The sequence below is a fragment of the Acanthochromis polyacanthus genome, chromosome 5 (genome assembly GCF_021347895.1).
Source record: "Acanthochromis polyacanthus isolate Apoly-LR-REF ecotype Palm Island chromosome 5, KAUST_Apoly_ChrSc, whole genome shotgun sequence".
NCBI lineage: Eukaryota > Metazoa > Chordata > Actinopteri > Pomacentridae > Acanthochromis > Acanthochromis polyacanthus.
This window is the reverse complement of record NC_067117.1, coordinates 20,276,398-20,291,837: the sequence shown is the minus strand read 5'-3', so window position 1 is coordinate 20,291,837 and position 15,440 is coordinate 20,276,398. Positions and strand designations below refer to the sequence as shown.

Genomic DNA, 15,440 nt, shown 5'->3' with positions numbered 1-15,440 from the left:
TTGTGCTACTTCTCGGTGTGTCCCGGTCACACTGACAGGGCTTTCCCTCTGAGGACTCCCTTGTCCTCAGTGCTCATAAAGGTCATCCCTGCAGATGGCATCCCTGCAAGGTACAAAAGTGGAGACTTTGATCATTAGTCAAGAGATCCACTCACCCTCCACTCAGGGGAATGACATGTAGTATTCACGGTATTTTAATACACAATGATGTCAGAAATAATATTAATAAATAAAACTTGTTTCTAAAGCCAAAACCCCTTAATCTAATTTATGAAACATGCTGAACAACAGTTGTCATTCCTGCCTATTTGAGTATCCTGAGGTGGTGACTGGTTGAAAATCTTGGTTCATTTGAAGTGACTCATCAAAAAAATAGAGTTTTAAGAGTTTACCAACATCAATGTAACCTGATTTGTCTACAAAGATTTTGACAAATTTTAAGTTGTTTTTCCTTTCACTTGGACCTCCATAGTCCAAAGCTGGCAACTATAACTTTAAAGTGGTAATTCTCGAGTTGTTATCCTTGATTTTGACAGTTTTGGTGATAAATGGTCATTGCTACGGTGCACTGCAGGTTCTATAGATCACTGCACAATGAAACCGTGTCAGCAGATCCGTGAAGTATATCTTTGTCTGTATGCCACTGGCTGCAAATGCTGCCCACACTAACAGCTCAGCCCCTATTCAGACTTCACCAAACAAACCTTTACTGCTGTTGCTATTGCATTGTGATGAAACATGCAATGTAAAAATCTGCTGATTGATTTTGTTTTGGGAAAAGCCAGAATACAGTACCTTATTCGAAAAACCAAAGAACAGCCAAGACTTCCGTGTATTTCTTTATTGATTCAAAAATGTTTCTTCAAACAAAGACTATAATAGTGACTTGTCTTTAGTTTGTACAGAATTTTTAGCGAGGTATATTGAACCTAGAATAAGATGTTGTAATGTCATGAGGGTGGCTCTCTTTTAGCCTGCTAGATCACAATGATAACTCATGCTGCACACTTAAACTGCTCCAGAGAGAGCAAAAAAAAAAGATTAATATTCTATGCATGGTTCTGATTTGCTGCCAAGTCTGTTTTACGCTGCTGCAATTGCAGCTAATAGAACACAGATTAGAAATGTAATTAGTCTATTGGTATTTATCATAAAGAATATTCAATCAATAACATTAGTTTCACTTTGATTTGGCAAAAAAAATAAAATGATTTCCACATATCTTTCCTTATGTGACAGTGGCTGATCTAAATGCACTTGGTGGAACTTGTAGAATATCATGTTAAACTATCAGTTTGCGAAATATAAAGCTTAAAAGCTCTAATGTGCAGCTGTCACATTAGGAAAAAACAGGTGCATTGAGAGTGCAGTTATTGTTAAAACAAACATATTAACTTCCACGATTAACAATTTTGCACTAGCATCCCTGTAATTCATTCGCAGTTGCAAATAGTAATGCATTTTTTGATTCCTGAAAACTCTCCATTATAACAAATGCTTCACCTTGACTGATGTAGGCGGCACACAATCAGTCTATTTGGTGCGGAAGAGGAGTCAGAGGTCCCCCCATTATGGCAGCATGCACAGAGCTTGATAAAAAAATAGATTAACAAAAAAAAAGTTCCTAACCACCATTGTGAAACACATCATTTACAAATGTTTTTAGTTTTTTTTTTGAGCCAGCTAATACAGAGAAAGCAGGCATGTGTCAGACTAGTTTTGTAGTTAACGCCCTCTGTTTTTAAAGTTTTAAAATTTCATAGTTTCACGGTATGTGACAATGTGTTCAGAAATTTGGTTTAGATGTACGGTATATATAACCATGATCACAATGATAATACTTGTTATGACATCACTTGAGAGTATTACATTATACTATTATAGAAAAATAAACTGTAAACATACATGTCACACATAAATTGTTGACCACTTTGTGCTGTTCATTGTCCCCAGGAGTACCATGCCCAGCTAGAGGAGATGCAGGTGACCATCAGGCAGCTGGAGGAGGACTTGTCAGCTGCCCGCCGTCGCAGCGACCTCTATGAAGCTGAACTTAGAGACTCAAGACAAACAAGTGAGGAGCTCAAGAGGAAAGCCGTGGAATACCAGCAGAGAATCCAAAAGGTATGTTTTGCACTACAAATGTTTATAGTTCACGTAATGCAGATGTGTGTCAAATAGCAGGCTGATTAATCCGTTTTTGTCCTTAAGGAATGTTTGTATCCTTTATAAACCTTTCAAATCTTTGTGAAGCAAATCAAAAGTACAGCTTATTTTGTTTGTTTCTCAGACTACATCACACGAATTAAGTGCGAGTCAAGTGTGAGTTCCTTTCACAATACAGCAAGCTGTCAGTTTTGTTTGAAGAGTTCAGCATTTAGTAGTTGTGTGGATCTCAGTTGAAATGGTGTCACATGGTCTGGAAACCCACTGAATGCCTCTCTTTAGAAGTGATCTAAACATGCCAGACTTAAACCCAGGAGCAGACTTGGGGCACACTGCTGTGGTGATAACATCTCCCTGACGGCCTGGAAGCTCTTGGGGGGTCTTTCCGGAGGAACTCGAAGTGGTTTAGGATGAAAAGTGCTGTCTGGGCTGCTGTGTTCGCCCTTTTGCTGAAGAATGAATGAATGAATTGTAAAATGCATCCTATAAATTCAACAGTCACAGCAGGAACAACACAATGCACACTTGTTTTGGCAGTTTTTTGCAGTCAATAAGTTTTGATTTATAAATCCATCATTTGTAGATTCTAGAGTCAGGCTGTTTTTATTCAGGTGAAACAGGGGTTTCAGGGAGAAAATTATTGATCGATCACTATTATGTTATTTATTTTTCAGGCCAAAGAGCAGGGGAAAGCTGAAGTGGAGGAGCTTCTCTCCAAACTTGAAAAGGTAAAGGAAAGACCAGACTGTTGCTCTTTGTCAAATATACTGTCGGAGCTGTGATTTTCCCAAAGTTTTTTTTTGTGTGAGCTTACTTTGTTTTCTTTCTAAAGACTAACTCTGAGCAGCAGGTGAAAATCCAAGAGCTCCAGGACAAACTGTCTAAGGTAATTCTTCACTGTCATTTTTTAATTTCCTAGTTTCCAAAAAGATTTGTTCTTCTTTAAATTGCTAAAGCCTTTTGATCTGCTGTCTTTCCTAGTCATCTGAAAAAGCATTTAACACTTTTGTCATTTTTACAGCCTGCTATAGTTCCACATTTATTCTCCAGTATAGCTTTTTTTTCTCCTACTGTCTCTCTGGGTAGAATTTGTCCAAGCATATCGAGATGTTTGTCTTGGGACTCACTAACAGCCTTTGACCTTTTGATTTTTCCCCAGGCAGTGAAGGCGAGCACAGAAGCCACTGAGCTGCTGCAAAATGTCCGGCAGGCCAAAGAGCGGCTGGAACGAGATCTGGAGCGCTTGCGAGGCAAAACCGACTCGAGTGACACATTAAAGCGCCGCCTGAGAGAGACAGAGGTACCAGACTAAACCGACTATGCTAAATCATGCAGATTTGTTAAAGATTGCTTCTTTGTTAAATATATTTTTTTTGGTAAATGGACCATTTCAGCACAGGTCACTACTAGGAACTTCTCCTTGCAACTTGTCTTATGTGATCTTTTTGGCTGTGTAAGCAGGAGGGCAGGAAAACCCTGGAGAACCAGGTAAAGAGGCTGGAGATGGTTGAGCGGCGGGAGAATAAGCTGAAGGATGACATTCAGACCAAATCCCAGCAGATCCAGCAGATGGCTGAAAAGATCCTGGTGAGAGAGCTACAGATAATGCTTGCTAATACTCTGCAGCGCTCCACCCCTAATTTCACCCCACTGCCCGGTGCCCACTCCTCCCACTGATCTAGCCCACTTCCAATCTATCCTCATCAGCTATCACATGTCTATACTATGTACACTTTTCTTTAGGGAACTGAGCCCTCACAAATGACTACTAGTCATCCAGTGTGAGTGTGTACATAGATTTTGACATAGATTAAATAACCAGTGTCAACATGAGCAGGCAACGCTTCAGTCGACTGATGGATTTCCAGCTTTTCAATGCAAGTTCCATTTTTTTCTTTTGTTTTTTTGTATTTGGTGTGAGAGAAAACTTGTTGGAATAGTTTTTGCTTTGTTTTTCAGTAGATTGTGCCATATTGTGTTCTGTAAATCCTGTTTTAGGCTACTTAAGTAAACACCCAGACTTGTATATCATCTGGGTGTTGTTTTTGTATGGAATACACGAGAAAGGTTTTTCTACATTACAGCTTGTAGTATAATTTTGTGTTTATGGTTTTGGTGTTAGATATATCCAACTGTACTTGTAAATTCTCCAGGAACTGGAGGAGAACCTGAGGGATGCCCAGTCAACAGCTCAAAGAATGGAAACCCAACTGGTTCAAAAGGAGAGGCTTTATGAAGACAAGATCAAGGTGCATAGGTTTAATATTTTCCAGACCACTGAGGATATTTTTAAAATGTTTATATGTATTTTTGCAGTAGTCTCTGAGTCAGTGCTGACATTTTAAATCAGTGTTGTTGTGGATGTAAGGCAGAGCTGTCACATGTTTTATGGTGAGATCTGACACCGCACTAATTAATGTTTCCACACCAGGTTGTGCATTTACAACCATGTCGTGAATGATTGCTTTATCACATAGCAGATTACAGGCTTAAACCTAAATACGAATTTGCCGAATCAAAACTGCCAAGTCTAATATTCACGGGTTGTGACTCAAGGTTCTGGAGGCCCAAATGAAGGCAGATCTGGCTGACAAGGAGAGCCTTGAGGCCAGAAGGGCGCAGCAGGAGGAGGAGTCGAGGGAGAACTGCAAACTTATCAGCGAACAGAAAGCAGTAAGGCAACACATCAGCAGTTTTTGAAAGTCATATTCCTTTCTGGGATTTGCTCGTGTATTATTTATTGAGGTCTACAGGAAGCTTGATTTAAACCAACTCAGAGTAATTTTGCAATATTAGAGCAGGAGCAGTATATACAATTGTCTGACTTAAAATTTTCTGCTGTTGTTTTTTTTTGTTTGCTTGTTTTTACCTCATTTGTACTATGAATGTCCAAAGCACTAAATGCATAAATGTCAGTGAAGTTGAGACATGTTTGTAAAAATAATATTTTCCTCAGAATTTCTTCTGAGAATATGACAGCCAGACTCAATCCATGTTTTTCATTTCTACTTCTTTACACGGTAATTTGTTATAGTAGTTCAGATGTATTGGAAAGTACAGTTAAAGAAGAGAGATTAAATTGCAGTATGCTTCATGTTGCACTATAAAGCCTGGGCTTAAATTCTAATCTGGTTAATGTGATAGAATCGAGGCTGTTAAGAAGCTTTTAGAGGTAGTCATCTGACATTGACAGTCAACGATTCAGGTAACACCTTAATGGACTCTAACGGGATTTTGCTGAAGTACAACATTCTGTTGCCTATAAAAAATCTTCCTGCTGAAATATGTGTGTCCCATGATTCTTGGTAGGACTTAGTTATCAATCAAAGAAGAACATATCCTTGCATTTGACTCTGTTTGGATGCGATTTACAGTATGTTGTTGTGCCTCCCTCTTACAGACCATTAATGCTATGGATTCCAAGATGAAGAACCTGGAGCAGCGTATTGCTGAGCTGTCAGAGGCTAACAAGCTGGCTGCTAACAGCAGCATCTACACCCAGAAGAATATGTGAGTTAACTAGAAACTCTGCCCACACTGTGCTTTCATGAGAGCCCCCGTGCACACTCCCTCTGTCTCCAGTTGCTTCATTAGTGTGCACTCATATCAACATGAGCAATGGCTGATATGTTGCCTTGTGCATAAACTGTGTCGTCTCATAGGTTTAATATTGGAAATGCAGTCTTAACTAATATTAATGACGGAATGTACTTCAGGAATTTTAACATTCATTTGTTGCTATGATGTTGTCAACCAAATTTTCAAGCTTATCTTTCCTAAAATGAATTAGCTGCAGTACATTGCACTAAGAACAGCTGAGGTTTGTTCTAACTTTTGACTCTCATAGCTACTACAGGATGTATTTGACTTGGACTGGTAATTCTAAGATTTTTTATATATTAGATAAATGCTGTGCTACTCAAGAGCATTTTGAAAGATGACTGCTTCTAAACAGGGACTATAATAGGAATCTGTGTGTATATTTTTGTCAGGAAAGCCCAGGAGGAGATGATCTCAGAGCTTCGACAGCAAAAGTTCTATTTGGAGTCTCAGGCAGGCAAACTCGAAGCCCAAAATGCCAAACTGGAGGAGCACCTGGAGAAGATGAGTCAGCAAGAGCAGACCAAGAGAACCCGACTGCTGGAGCTGGAGAGCCGGCTGCGGGAGGTGAGGCAACAGGAGGCAGAGAGACAGTGCAAAATCTGTTAGCTCAAGATTAAGTAATTCACTTTAACCAGCACACAGTGTAGCTTTACATCATTACCATCCACAAAAGGGATTAAAGCAGCTGATCAGCAAGCAAGCACAGATACCGTTCAGATAAACAGCTAATTAAATACAGGTCTGTAATGGCACTCTTTGCAAAATTGCCAGTGGCTTTTTTCCTTTGTTATCTCCGGAACTATGTTGTTGCGTGGCTGACAAAAGCTGAGAGAATTTTCGATAACCATACAAAAAAAAAACCAAAGCAGGAATTTGTTGCAGTCACCACTTTACTCCAAAAGTGGAAGACTGTTTGATAATCATCTAAATATTTAATGTAGCATTAGGTTTAAGTACATAATGTTTCTCCACCACGCTGAGAAAGACACCTCTAAATACATTGTTTGTTTGTACATTCAGTGAAAGCCTGCGTTATAAAAAGAAGTTTTGACATAATTGAGGACCACAATGTCCGCTTTCTCCTGAGAGCTCTCACCCCCTGGTGAGCTGTCTGCCGATGTTCCTGTTGGACAGCTTGCTGATTGGATGTCATATCTCTACCTCCACACTCTTCCCTACTAAGACGTGATACACAGATTGGCACTAATTGCAGACCTCTCAGCACCCCCACTTGCAAACACACATACATACAAATACATACATTTAGTTCTGATTGCCTGTTCCTTCTCAGTACTCTATAGAAAACCTGAATGCACTCATTTCTATTCATGTTTCATATAGTTTGTATTTCTGTATCTGATAGTTGAACTTGTCCTGAAATCAAGTAATTAATCTTCTTTCGTGCTTTTTGCTATCCCCATTTGACTTGCACAACCTAAGATTAATTAAAATGGCTTACTTTGTCTAGCTTTTTCATTTAATTACTATTTTCCTGCTTTACACCTACAGTTTGGTGCTCTATGACGGTTAGAATATATATATATAAATGCAATCTGTTACAGGTCCGAGTTACTATAATATGAACACAGTATTCGCCCTAACACTGTCTTCCTTGTAGATGGGCTTAGAACATGAAGAAGAGAAACTGGAGATCAAGAGGCAGGTGTCAGAGTTGACCCTGTCCCTGCAGGAGCGCGAGTCCCAGATCAGCAGTCTGCAGGCTGCACGTCTTGCCCTGGAGAGTCAGCTGCAGCAAGCTAAGACTGAGCTGGAAGAGACCACTGCTGAGGCTGAGGAGGAGATCACAGCCCTCAGGGTAAGACAAACAAGCACATATGTGTGCAATCAGTCATTCAGAAATGCAGGTGCAGATGCATTCAGTACATTTTGATTTAAGTCTGTATTATAAAGGCAGTAAGAAGGAAAGTTCGTGTTACATTTTTACACAATCTATTTTAAATAATGCCGTCAGCAATACGTCGCTCCTCATTATAGTTTCTGGTACTCAGATTTGGGTGTATTTTTGCTCTTCATTTGTTCTTGTTTCTCACAGAATCACAGAGACGACATTCAGCGCAAATTTGATGCCTTGAGAGACAGTTGCTCAGTAAGTGCTGCCATAGGCTTTTGTCTCTGCTTTCAGTGGCAGAAGAATAATTTGTCAAATGGTTTTCTAAGACCTTTGGATGTATGGTGATTCATGTGCAACTCCAAAAGTTCATATGAATCTAGCAATGTTGTCCACTGAATCATGTGTCAGGCATCAAAATGTAGCTATTACAGAACATTTTTCAACTTTTTATGAGCATTTGATTCCAAGATTGTTTAATACATACACTTGTTGTTGTTACAGATGTCACAGACATGAATCGTTTTTAATGCACTGATTTGTAGTGTAACACATTATTCCAGTTACACACTGTGCATTGTGCGACTTTGCAAACATGAAGAACTTTAGGCACATCAACTATTTTCTTTGATGCTGCTGTTACTTTGGTTCTTTGCCTCATTGCTCATTGCCATTTGAACATCTATTATATCTTATTTGATAAGTTTGTAACACAGACAAACTGCTTTGTTACTAGTGGCGCTATAATTAACTATATTTTTAATGTACATATTGTAGCTGTAGTTTATCCACAAAAGAAACAGCAGCCCGATGACTTAAATTGTTAAGACAATTATTCCCCACCACCCCAGGCTTTTGTTGCCAAAACCTTAAAATATCTTCTCACTTCCACAAGCAAGGCTAACACCTCTGCCTGTTTGTGTTGCCTCAGGTGATCACTGACCTGGAGGAGCAGCTTACACAGCTGAGTCAGGAGAATGCCGAGTTGAACCGGCAGAACTTCTACCTGTCCAAACAGCTCGACGAAGCATCAGATGAGAGGGAGGATCAGCTGCAGCTCAGCCATGAAGTGGACCGCCTGAGGAGGGAGGTGGCTGACCGTGAGATGCACCTCAACAATCAGAAACAGGTAACACACACTTACAAATCAGAGCAGTTAAAGTGCATTAGCTGCTACCCTCAGATTGAAAGATAAGGTGGAAAGATATATTACATTATTAAAATGATATTATTCAGATATTGCAAGTGATATAAGAGTAGCTGATTACCATCAATGTTTGACCTGGCCTTCTTTTTGTTTGTTTTTTTAACCTGAGATACTCATTGTCACAGCCACAGAAATGGTGCTGTAATAATTTAGCCTAATAATACTTGGACCATGTGCTGTCAGTGAAAATTCAGAGACAACAATCACGTGGTCTCACCAAAAGCTGTGAAAGACGTTCTTTTCAGTCTGTTCTTTCATTTATGCTCTCAGAACATTGAGACGCTGAAGACCACATGCAGCATGTTGGAGGAGCAGGTGGTGGAGCTGGAATCTCTAAATGACGAGTTGCTGGAGAAGGAGAGGCAGTGGGAGGCTTGGAGAGGAGCTTTGGAAGATGAAAAAAGCCAAGCTGAGAGACGCACCAGGGACCTGCAGAGACTGCTGGACAATGAGAAGCAGAACAGGTAACACTAGAGCATCTATATATGTACATGTACATAGAAAATGATATTGTATGCCATTATATTTATACATTACATGTTTAACCATTATGACTTGTTGTTGTGCTGTTCAAAGGCTGCGTGCAGACCAGCGCAGCAGTGAGTCTCGCCAGGCAGTGGAACTGGCAGTCAAAGAGCATAAAGCTGAGATACTGGCATTACAGCAGGCTTTGAAGGAGCAAAGACTGAAGGCTGAAAGTCTGTCTGATACTGTGAGTCTGTTCTCTATAGTCTAACTTTAACTATCGTCACTCCTTTAAAATAAGCGTCTGGCCTTGCCACAATCAACCAATATGCATTTTATTAAAATGGAAAATCAACACTGTGGGTTGTGTTGCCATTTAACATGTGTTCACATGTTCTCACAGCTCAATGATCTGGAGAAGAAGCACGCCATGCTGGAGATGAATGCCCGCAGTTTACAACAGAAACTGGAGACAGAGAGAGAACTGAAACAGAGGCTGATGGAGGAGGTAGAAAATGAAATGCAACCACCTACATAAAATACCTACACATAACTTTCATTTTATTAAATTTAATTGACATGTTGTTCACTATAACCCACTCATACACATTCAGACTATTTTTTAGCTAAAAAATATGCTTAAAATCCTTTTTTAATTATTTTTTATGCCTATGTTTAAGACATCTGTTTGGGATACATATCTGTTTATGCGGATTAATTATATTTGTGTCCACTTTAAATGTGACTGTTTTTTTAAATATGATTTTCTTATTTAAATATTTGTGTGATGGTGTTCCACACAGCAAGGGAAACTCCAGCAGCAGATGGACCTCCAGAAGAGCCATATTTTCCGTTTGACCCAGGGGCTGCAGGATGCCCTGGACCAAACTGACATGCTCAAGACTGAGAGGACCGATCTGGAGTACCAGCTGGAGAATATACAGGTGCTCGATGCAATGCTTTTGCAATTAAATGAAATACAGTTGTCTCTGGGGAGAAAGAGAGACCTAGTTAGATATTAAAATAGTGCTACTGATGTTGGCAAGTAACAAGGTATCTCAGTGGGACTAAAAGGATAAAGAAATTTTCATTCATGTGTTCCCAAAGAGAATTCTTTTTAAGGTTTTCTTCAGAGGTATTTCCTTCTCTGAGCTCTTGTTTTCCTTCCCGCAGGCGGTGTACTCCCATGAGAAGGTGAAAATGGAGGGGACAATCTCCCAACAGACCAAACTAATTGACTTCCTTCAGGCCAAAATGGACCAACCCACCAAAAAAAAGAAGGTATTTTGATGATAACTATGTAAAAGCTATATTAGATTGATAATCAGCTTCAAGGTGTGCAGTGTTGTTTATGTGTAATATTAACATTGTCAACTGTGCATATTTATAATTGAGGTTCAGTACCGTTCCCTCTATGAACAGGGTATATTTGGTCGACGGCGGGAGGATGTAGGCACCACAACTAACGGGGCGCTGGCTCCACAGCCACAGCCAGCGGTTCCCATGCAGTACAGTGACATGAAAATGGCTTTGGAGAAGGAGCGTTCAAGGTGTTCAGAGCTGGAAGAAGCTCTGCAGAAGATGAGAATAGAACTGCGATCCCTCAGAGAAGAAGGTAAGGACAGCCCTCTTACAGATAGATATAACAGAGTCTCTTAGAGTTTATATCCTAATAGCATCTGTAGACAAGCTGAGTCCCAAAATGTCCAGGAGTAAGACGGCAAATCTCTGTCAACTTCACAAATGTAGTCTGTGGCCAAGCCAAGATTCTGATCCTCCTACAGAAAAGGGCAGATGTGTCAAATACAACAATCCTGTATTAAATATCTGAGTCTCTGAAAACCTGTTTTTAAACTGTTGTCAACACTAAATCAGAGAGATATTGATTTAACTCCTTCAATCATATTTTTTCTTCTGAACCACCAAAAATTGAAGTCTGCCATCTGAGAAATTACAGCAGTCAGCTCAGGAAATTCTGTTTTATGCTTCATCCCTTATCTGTTCCCAGACATGTTTTAACAGAGTTACCATGGCAGCATCTTGCTCCATTACCTGCCAGGTCCTATGAGGTTCATTTCAGAATCTATTAGTTTTTTTGGTAATGGAGGCAAATATTTCCAGCTTAATAGCTACTGATCTAATATTAGGCTGCTTTATTTGCTTCTGTTGATGCAGCGGCTCATTTCAAAGCCCAGGAACATGTGGGTCCTTCCACACCAGCCCAGGCTCGGCATCAGATCCTCATGTCGGCCATCGTCAAATCCCCAGAACATCAACCCAACCCCAGCAGCCTGCTCAACCCCTCCACTCGCTGCAAGGAGACTTCTACACCAGAAGGTTAGTGTAATAAACTCACATAGATAAATCCAGTGCAACCTCTAGCACATCAGCCTGAATTCAAACCATGGATTTCCTGTTTTGAGGCTGTATACTTTTCCTCACAGGAGCATTCGACCTTATGCTAACAAATGGACTCCCTAGTCACTTGTTTTGTTTATGTGGTGTGTTTTATGTGTGTTCTCTCAATGGCCAGTTTTACAAAACAGGATTATGAAGTGAAATAAAATGGATAACTATGCTCAGTGCATTTAAGCCTGGAACTCATTCCGAACCTGAAACGTGAACTAAAGTTAAAAAAAAACACAGACAGACAGTTTTGGGTTTTATTCACTGTGCATTTATCCAGCTAACGCTGTAATCCTGCTTGGGCCTGTCTCACAAAGTGAAGCAACAGTGGATTAGCCAGGTAACATTGGTTTAAATCCAAACCTTCCACTATCACAAAGCTAAATTGCAATTTTTATGGAGTTGATCACCATGGAAACTGAACCTTGCAGCATATTTCACAGCTGCGTAGCCTGTTCAGTAGATCACATCCAAAAGTGTAAACAACCCATTGCCTATTAAGCTCTGTGTAAAAAAATCTAATGACAGTTCTGAAAGCACTGCATTCATATGGAAGTGAAAAGCTTAACAGACCAATCAAATCTCCAGCTATAATCTTTAGAAGCCCAAATGAAAATATTTGGATGGTATAGTTAGACTTGCTTTGTGAGTCAGGCTCCTAAATGTTTGTGTTCTGTTGTTTTCACTTAGCTATTGTTAGACTGCTCTCTCCTTTCTGTCTCTTTCCTCTTGCTCCTCACAGAAAAGAGGAGGGTCACGTTTGAAAGTAAGTTAGCAGTCACCATAGTGTCTCGTGAAACAGTTAGGAGCTCATCTACTGTACATGCATGCTATACTTTGTGCAGACATGCTCATTATCACACTGTACATCTGTTTTATTGTCTGTTGGCTACCTGTGACTTGACCAAAAACTTTTTTCTTATTGGTCAAGAACAAGGTTCTTGTCTCTTTTTGTACCATCATTCCTGGAGTCATAATTTAGATAGCATATGGTAGCATAAGCAGCTTTTCACCTAGAAACATTTTCTTACATCCCATGCTCATTGGCATGCACAATCCGATTCTGATTGACTATTTTGGAATACAAGAACATTCATATATACCATTTATCTGCAATTAAAATTCATTATTCAAATTGACCCATATGGCTTAAAAACTGGATCTCATTCAGCTGTTGCTGACTACCACAGTGATTAAGCCTGTAACAAAATATTATGGTGCCACATTTTCCTCACTTCAGTAATTCCTATCACTGCCCACTTCTACTTCTCTTTTTACATTGTAGAATTTGGGCGTCGTGTGAAAGAAAGAATGCATCACAACATCCCTCATCGTTTCACTGTGGGCCTCAACATGAGGGCTGCCAAGTGTGCCGTCTGCCTGGACACTGTGCATTTTGGACGGCAGGCTGCTACTTGTCTAGGTCTGTATCCTGCACTGTAGCTGGGCAGACTGAATGTGAAAATATTAAAATATTTCAGAGGACACATTACTGGCCAGCCTTAACAAAAATACTGGAAGCAATTCTTGTAGCACAGCCATCACATTAGTTTCCTTCACATGGTGGAATCAGATTTTCTTGTTTTGGCTGTCGTCTAAATTCCCACTGTTATGAGTCATAGAAAAGAAAAATGTGCAAGTTTGATGCATTTACATGCCAATAGTGTTGAGGCAGTGTAAAAGCACACATAGTAATGAGAAAAAAACACAATAACCTTCTATTGTTATTGGCATTTATTGTGATAACAAGTGTAGAAGAAATGATGACAGATTTTTGGATATTTTCATTGTAATAGTCCCTACCACTCAGTGCCTATGCTCTCTCAAACATGAGTCTTTGAAAAACTCTTGATTGTGACATTTTAACCACCTTAGAAATGACAGGACTCTATTACAATAGTGTGTAATGAGCTGAGTGAGAATTGTTGAGCCCTCTCTCTGTCTTATTGTAGAGTGCCACACCCTGTGCCACCCTAAATGCTCACCATGTCTTCCGGCCACCTGTGGTCTGCCAGCTGAGTATGCCACTCACTTTTCAGAGGCTTTGTGCCGAGAAAAGGCAAACTCACCTGCACTACAGGTCAAAGAGGCCAGTGGGCATGTTCGCTTGGAGGGATGGATGAAGCAGCCTAGGTAACCATTTTGGTCCTTTCTTGCCATATTGAACATGTGTAATACATTGCATAAGCAACACTGAGTGTGTGTATGTGCGTATTTGCTTACATAGAAACGGCAAGCGTGGCCAGCAGGGCTGGGAGAGGAAATATGTGGTTCTTGATGGAACCAAAGTGTCCATCTATGACACTGAGCCCAGAGAAGGTCTGCACTGTTTTTTAATTACTGCATATTCATTTATAATAGAAGCAATAATTTTAAACTTGACAGAAATTGCTCATCCAATCTTTAATGAGGTAGTTTGGTCATATTTAACTGTATATGTTGGCATGTAGATCAATACTGCAGAATCCAATAGAAATCAAGCTATATCTTTCTCCAGACTGCATAAAGGCTGAGGAGGAGTTTGAGCTCTGTCTGCCTGATGGAGAGGTGACCGTTCACGGAGCTGTTGGAGCTTCTGAGCTCATCAACACTGCCAAGTCAGGTACTGGATCAATACCTGCTAATCCTGCTACACTCAGACTATTGTGGGATTTAAGTGGATCATCTTCTCCCCAAATTTTAAATTGAATTCTCCTGTCCCTTCCATACTTTTAATCCCAAAATACAGTAAAATGTTGACAGTTCTGCTCAGCTGTGATATTAAGCCGCTTGCAGAGTAGCCAATCGGTCCATCTCCTGTGCCTGCACACAGACATCTCCTACGTGTTGAAGCTGGAATCACATCCCCACACCACATGTTGGCCAGGCCAGTCCCTCTACTTCATGGCTCCCAGCTTCCCTGACAAGCAGCGCTGGGTGGCGGTACTAGAGTCTGTTGTGGCCGGTAGCCGTGGATCTAGAGACAAAGTGGATGCTGATGCTGTAAGTATCATATGTGGCGTATTAGATGTTTCTTTTTGTTTCAAGCTCTCAAAATTGAAGCTTAAGTGTATCTGAGGTGTAACAAAAGCCCAATGCCTCCTTCATACAATGCAAGCTTGGTTAATCAGCCCATTTCAAATGGTAACTTTGGTGTGAAAATTGGGAGAAATATATTGAATGCCTCCATTAAACATCAGCCAGTGCCTTCACTTCTTTTTCTCCCCCTCCCTGTTCTTTCTCTCTCTGCATGTTCTCAACATCCACGTCTTGTATTTGTTGTCATTGTCTTTGTTTATGTGATTATACTGTGCGTGTGTAAATCCATTCAACTCGGTTGTGTGAATCATATTATAGGCAGGTGTTTCTAAAAGACAGAAGAACCTTTCCCCTCTGGTTCAGGTACAGTAAGCAGCTGCACGAACGCTTGGGCTTCAGTCGACCGACCGACTGAGCATGCAGTAGCCATACACCTCTGCACATACGACACAGATGCTCTTTAGTGCAGGTCAACACAGTCTGAGTCGGTTACTGAATATGATGTGTGGGAATAGCTGCCCCTAAAAACGGCTGCATTCACACATAAAGCTACATAGTGCATGGATGTGAACAGACTGCTGTGCACCTTTGACTTGGTGTCCTTTGCTACATCATGCATGCTTCTGCAAAGGCCGTGCACTGCTTAAACCCCCTTCACTGAAACATGGCAGATGCTTGAACACACACACACACACACACACACACCTCGCAAATTGAGCTTTACTT

At 40.4% G+C, this 15,440-nt stretch overlaps 1 protein-coding gene across 8 annotated transcripts in view; it reads left to right on the top strand.

Moving 5' to 3' along the window:
* The window catches only part of cita (citron rho-interacting serine/threonine kinase a), a 37,312-nt gene that overhangs the window by 13,349 nt on the left and 8,523 nt on the right, over positions 1-15,440 (top strand). For 2 of the 8 annotated variants that reach the window (XM_051948246.1, XM_051948251.1), the window contains 26 exons: positions 1,954-2,124; positions 2,841-2,894; positions 2,999-3,052; positions 3,326-3,466; positions 3,625-3,753; positions 4,320-4,415; positions 4,723-4,839; positions 5,567-5,676; positions 6,159-6,333; positions 7,388-7,585; positions 7,823-7,876; positions 8,550-8,747; positions 9,096-9,289; positions 9,402-9,537; positions 9,694-9,798; positions 10,094-10,234; positions 10,464-10,571; positions 10,713-10,905; positions 11,466-11,627; positions 12,439-12,462; positions 12,982-13,119; positions 13,649-13,829; positions 13,924-14,015; positions 14,194-14,298; positions 14,509-14,678; positions 15,033-15,077. In XM_051948246.1, the coding sequence (XP_051804206.1) occupies positions 1,954-2,124; positions 2,841-2,894; positions 2,999-3,052; positions 3,326-3,466; positions 3,625-3,753; positions 4,320-4,415; positions 4,723-4,839; positions 5,567-5,676; positions 6,159-6,333; positions 7,388-7,585; positions 7,823-7,876; positions 8,550-8,747; positions 9,096-9,289; positions 9,402-9,537; positions 9,694-9,798; positions 10,094-10,234; positions 10,464-10,571; positions 10,713-10,905; positions 11,466-11,627; positions 12,439-12,462; positions 12,982-13,119; positions 13,649-13,829; positions 13,924-14,015; positions 14,194-14,298; positions 14,509-14,678; positions 15,033-15,077 (3,291 nt within the window). The remainder of the gene's footprint in view (positions 1-1,953; positions 2,125-2,840; positions 2,895-2,998; positions 3,053-3,325; positions 3,467-3,624; positions 3,754-4,319; positions 4,416-4,722; positions 4,840-5,566; positions 5,677-6,158; positions 6,334-7,387; positions 7,586-7,822; positions 7,877-8,549; positions 8,748-9,095; positions 9,290-9,401; positions 9,538-9,693; positions 9,799-10,093; positions 10,235-10,463; positions 10,572-10,712; positions 10,906-11,465; positions 11,628-12,438; positions 12,463-12,981; positions 13,120-13,648; positions 13,830-13,923; positions 14,016-14,193; positions 14,299-14,508; positions 14,679-15,032; positions 15,078-15,440) is intronic. The other 6 variants (XM_022200474.2, XM_022200466.2, XM_051948247.1 and 3 more) reach the window with 6 other exon arrangements.